Raw genomic sequence first — 5,497 nt, 5'->3', positions numbered from 1 at the left:
CAGGATTGGGCATGATAGTGGTAGTAACCACAAAAGCTGAGTGCTCCTGATACGGCATGTCCAAGCTTGCGAGGACATCGGTGCTTTCTTCATCTCCCGAAGTTAGACTACAGATGCCATCTGAATCGGGTTCTCCTTGATCAACGGAGACCATATCCCAATCTTTTGGCAGATTTGACTGATCAAGGTATTCAGTTCGGTTGAGATGCACTTTGGTGGTTGCTCTTGGGCAGTCTCGGGCGAAATGCCCGGGTTCACCACAAGTGTAACATTTACACTTTTTGTGTGCCTGAGTTTTGGTATCCTTTTGCTTAAAGATGCGCACATGGGATTTGTGTGGCTTACCTTTATAGGTCCGTGCCTTGCTCAGACTATACCGTGCCTTTGGTTTCTCCCCATAGTAGCCCGGTACTTGGTATTTTGGCACAGAAGAGAGAGATCCTTCACCTGCCGCTGAAGCGCCACTTGCTTGCAGAGATCGAGCAAGTATTTATAGGTGAAGTAAATGCGGGGTAGGACCCCAATTGTGAGTCCAGGATATTTCGCTTCGAATGCGGCCTTTATATCTGCTGAAAATGGTGCCGGCATTTTGCGAAAAAGTTTCTCTGAGAGCTCAGGGCCAAGATACATACGTCCTGACCTTGCTGACAAGACCTTGTATGTATTTAGGTAGGTAAAGATATCTTTCATATCCGTGCATGTTAGACGCTCTAAATCTCCATACGCCCTGTTCTGCTCTTCGGTACTTCCTGCGGCTGCTACTTCATACGTGATGATTCTACGTATCTGAGAAGTAATATTTCTTGTATTTGCCGCTCCTTCAAGTACTGCTTCAAATTCCGTAGGATAAGCTAACTGCCATTGTTCCCATGTCTTTCTTTCATCTGGACCTAAGAGCCCAATGACTGCAGTTAGTCTTTCCAGATTGTCTTCCCATTGCCGTGTGTTGAGAAATGCGATGGCTGCTGATTCCCATGCTGAAATGGCATTCTCATATTGGCCAATGTCTTCGGGAAGGACTAGTAGATAGCCACTAGGGGCATCATGTGTTGCTACTCCACAGGTTAAATCTTCTTCTTCTGTTGATGATGCTGACAGGACTTGTGCTTGTAGCTGGGCCTTCATCTGTAATTCATGGGCCCTTAGATGTGCTATCTGGGCCTTGAGTTGCTCATTTTCTCTTTGGAGCCTTTTTAATTCGGCTTGGGCCTCTAGCTGGTAGGCGTCCCGTTCATAGCCAAATTCTATTTCCAGAGCTTCCTTTTCCCTTTGTATTTGGGCCTGGGCCTGCTGTCTTGTTTTAGCATGGGCTTCCTTCTCCGCTTTGAGTTCTTCTTCTAGTGGACCGAGCCTTTCCATGGCGTCCATCATCTGGGCTATCTTTCGCCTTGTTTCTTCCCTTTCTTGAGCGCGGCTTTTGTTGGGCCCAACGGGTTCTTGTTGAGGAGTAGTGGACCAGAAGGAACTGGCTATGCCGAGCTCGGTTCGCTACATATGGAGCGGAGACCGTGAAATCGCAAAGCTCACGAATCGAGCCGGAGCTGCTGTACTGTTACTCTTCTGCAGATCTTACAGAAAACGTCTGCAGGTGCCTGGATTCCTTGATTTTCATCCCAATGGTGGTCACAGGATTTGAACTCTTGTGATGGTTCGTACCTTGCTGTCCAACGTGGTCTGTCAGGATTGGGCATGATAGTGGTAGTAACCACAAAAGCTGAGTGCTCCTGATACGGCATGTCCAAGCTTGCGAGGACATCGGTGCTTTCTTCATCTCCTGAAGTTAGACTACAGATGCCATCTGAATCGGGTTCTCCTTGATCAACGGAGACCATATCCCAATCTTTTGGCAGATTTGACTGATCAAGGTATTCAGTTCGGTTGAGATGCACTTTGGTGGTTGCTCTTGGGCAGTCTCGGGCGAAATGCCCGGGTTCACCACAAGTGTAACATTTACACTTTTTGTGTGCCTGAGTTTTGGTATCCTTTTGCTTAAAGATGCGCACATGGGATTTGTGTGGCTTACCTTTATAGGTCCGTGCCTTTCTCAGACTATACCGTGCCTTTGGTTTCTCCCCATAGTAGCCTGGTACTGGTATTTTGGCACAGAAAGAGAGATCCTTCACCTGCCGCTGAAGCGCCACTTGCTTGCAGAGATCGAGCAAGTATTTATAGGTGAAGTAAATGCGGGGTAGGACCCCAATTGTGAGTCCAGGATATTTCGCTTCGAATGCGGCCTTTATATCTGCTGAAAATGGTGCCGGCATTTTGCGAAAAAGTTTCTCTGAGAGCTCAGGGCCAAGATACATACGTCCTGACCTTGCTGACAAGACCTTGTATGTATTTAGGTAGGTAAAGATATCTTTCATATCCGTGCATGAGGTTTGCACCATTGCTGTTCCGCGACGGCTTAGCTTACATGGTAATCAAGACGGTTCTGTCAGTCTTCAGTTTGGAAATTACCAACAACAACGTGCAACCCCCCATTTGGATACCGATGACAGTGAAATTGAGGAGCATCATGTTAATATGGCTTTCCCTTCGTTTGATCCTGATACCCCTCCTGATGAGGAAGCCCTCCCCTTCTCTGACCAGTACCAGCATGGAGGTCCCTACAGCAATATCTCTCGACTCTCTGATGTGCACCATCTTGAGGTTGAGGAAGGCACCTATGACCTTCCGCCTCCCCCTCATGCTCTTCCGCCGGACCCTTTGTGGCCCCTGTATCATCAAGGCGATCCAACGATCGCCCCTTTGTCTAACCACTCCCGGCACCAGTTCTTAGTCCGCTACACTCCTCCGCCTCCAACGCCTTGGCCCTCCAGTAGCGGTTGGGGCGATGAGTTTGACCCCGACGGTGATCGTTATGAAGGTGACCTCCCCTCTGATGATACCTATGAAACCTGCAGTCAAGAATCTCTCTCTTGTTCGGAAGGTGGTGGGTATTATACCCCCGTTTCGTCACCACCTCAGCCTGATGAGTTTCTACAATCAGCCTATACACTGACCATGCCCGATTCCTATTGGGATAACCTCTTTCAAAGCCAAATTAGTGCCCATATTGCAAAAGTTGAAAGAGATGCAAATCATTGGTGAGGATCCAATGAGACACTGGGGCCGAAATAAACTCAAGTGCAAGCTAGAAATTATCAATCCTGATCTGACAATCCAGGACAAACCACTCAAACACGTCAGCCCAGCAATGGAGGAAGCCTTCAGAAGGATAACCGGTCAGTTACTCAAGCAGGGAGTAATTCGTGAAAGCCACAGTCGACATAGGACCATGGCCATGATCGTATCATCAGGCACATCAGTGGATGCCCAAGGGAAGGAAATCCGTGGAAAGGAGCGGATGGTATTCAATTACCGTACCCTTAATGACAATACTCATAAGGACCAGTACTCCCTACCAGGTATCAGTACCCTGCTCAAGAAAATCAGTCATGCTAGGATTTATTCCAAATTTGATCTTAAATCTGGTTTTCATCAAATTGCCATGGAAGAATCATCCATCGAATGGACAGCGTTTCTTGCAGCTAATAAGTTATATGAATGGCTAGTTATGCCATTCGGGCTAAAGAATGCACCAGCAATATTCCAAAGAAAAATGGATCAAGCATTCAAAGGTGTGGAATCATTTACAGCTGTTTACATTGATGATATCTTGGTATTCTCAGATACCGAGGAAGCTCATTACCAGCACCTCAAGCAAATTCTTGACATCTGTCAGCGGGAAGGCCTCATCCTGAGCCCGACAAAAATGAAACTTGCTGTACAAGAAATAGATTTTATTGGCGTACACATTGGAAAAGGGAAGATGCGGACACAGCCTCATATCATTAAGGCCATTTTGGAGGCATCTGACGCGTCCCTAAAGGAAAAGAAAGGTCTACGGTCTTGGCTAGGCACACTCAATTATATCCGCACCCATGTGCCACGGCTAGGCATCTTGCTTGGCCCGTTGTATCAGAAGACCAGCCCTAATGGAGACAAACGAATGAAAAGCTCAGATTGGGAGCTTGTCAAGAAAGTCAAGCAGATTGTTCAGACCCTGCCTGACCTCGAGGTTCCCCCTGAACAATGCTTCGTACTCATCGAAAGTGACGGGTGCATGGAAGGTTGGGGAGGAGTCCTCAAATGGAAGCCACAGCGGCATGACCCAAGGAATAGTGAAAAAATAGCTGCCTATGCTAGTGGAAAATTTCCAATCATCAAGGCAACTATTGATGCAGAAATAGCTGCGGCTATAAATTCCTTGGAAGCATTCAAAATCCACTATCTGGACAAAAGGGAACTCGTTCTTCGCACAGATTGCCAAGCTATCGTCAGCTTCTTTGGCAAAACATCTACACACAAACCGTCCAGGTTACGGTGGTTACAATTCGTTGATTACATCACAGGAACCGGTGTTGTAATCACCTTTGAACATATTGAAGGTTCCAAGAACTCTCTTGCGGACAAACTCTCCCGGATCGTCTTACAGGCATGTCTAGCGATGACGGTTCGAAGAGGAGTCGACTCTGCGATGGAGTCCCATTCGGTGAACTTGAGCACCAACTCCTATATGAGCAGGTCCGCCCACTCGAATGCCCACTATGGGACCAATATTGCACTGGAATGGATGCAAGAGCCCATACTCCCAGCCAGGTCTACCATGACCGAGTTAAAACAGAGATGTTTAAAGTGGAATGCAGCGCTGAGAATGAGCTCATGGAAAGCCTGTCCAGGTTGCTCAAAACCTCCCTGGAAGTTACGAAAGCACTCAATACGGTCAGCCGTATTCAAGCATCAAAAGTGGTACAATGCTCCCGTATCCAGAATCAAGATCCTGAGGCCAACCAAAAATTGCCAGAATTGGAGAAACTCAGGAACGAACTCTACAGCTTCGAAGCAGACTTACGGGAAAACCTCACCGCAGCGAAGCCAATACCGTGGAAGCCCTGGACTTCTGTCCCGCCTCACTCCGAAACTCCGGGCATGGACCCCCTAAGCATCTTCGTCGGCCCATCCTCACCGAAAGCAATCGCAAGGAAGCGTGTGGACCCGGGACAACGTCTCTTCACGAGTGGCGAATCGTGTCAGCATAGGATCCTATTTTGTTGTTTTGTGTCGGCAGGTCACCATAGTCAAATGCGTCAGTAGCACGCTTGCCTTTCGATGGCCTACCTATTTTGTTGTTTTGTGTCGGCAGGTCACCATAGTCAAATGCGTCAGTAGCACGCTTGCCTTTCGGTGGCCTACCTATTTTGTTGTTTTGCGTCGGCGGGTCACCATAGTCAATGTGTCAGTCCCACACATGACTTTCGGTGGCCTACCTCCTTAGCCTGTGCTTATCCAATCGGAAACCGTGATCGACGATGGGGCCCAGCAGCGCACCCGGATCACCTTCCCATTTGGTTATATAAGCACCTCAGAGCTAATGGTTCGACATATTCGAAATCATCTACTCTGAGCACAAGTCTCTTGTAAACTTTTCAGCATTTTCAGTCACTTGTAACTT

General features: G+C 47.7%; 1 protein-coding gene across 1 annotated transcript; it reads left to right on the top strand.

Annotated features, from left to right (window-relative positions):
* Positions 1–1,550: 1,550 nt before the first annotated feature.
* LOC148999401 (uncharacterized) lies at positions 1,551–4,987 on the top strand. The gene is made up of 2 exons (XM_089141178.1): positions 1,551–3,410; positions 3,675–4,987. The coding sequence occupies exons 1-2, from the start codon at positions 3,077–3,079 to the stop codon at positions 4,985–4,987; spliced, it is 1,647 nt and encodes a 548-aa protein (XP_088997304.1). The 5' UTR covers positions 1,551–3,076.
* Positions 4,988–5,497: the final 510 nt, after the last annotated feature.

The sequence above is a fragment of the Hakea prostrata genome, unplaced genomic scaffold (genome assembly GCF_041222555.1).
Source record: "Hakea prostrata isolate BN-2017 unplaced genomic scaffold, UWA_Hpros_2 contig_11, whole genome shotgun sequence".
NCBI lineage: Eukaryota > Viridiplantae > Streptophyta > Magnoliopsida > Proteales > Proteaceae > Hakea > Hakea prostrata.
Note: the sequence above shows the minus strand (reverse complement) of the source record. Positions and strands in the feature narration are given on the sequence as shown.

Coding starts and splice junctions, on each gene's coding strand:
- LOC148999401 (XM_089141178.1), top strand. CDS start 3,077: ATGCAAATCATTGGTGAGGATCCAATGAGACACTGGGGCCGAAATAAA. Junction 3,411..3,674: donor GGACCAGTACTCCCTACCAG/GTATCAGTACCC, acceptor TGGTATTCTCAG/ATACCGAGGAAGCTCATTAC.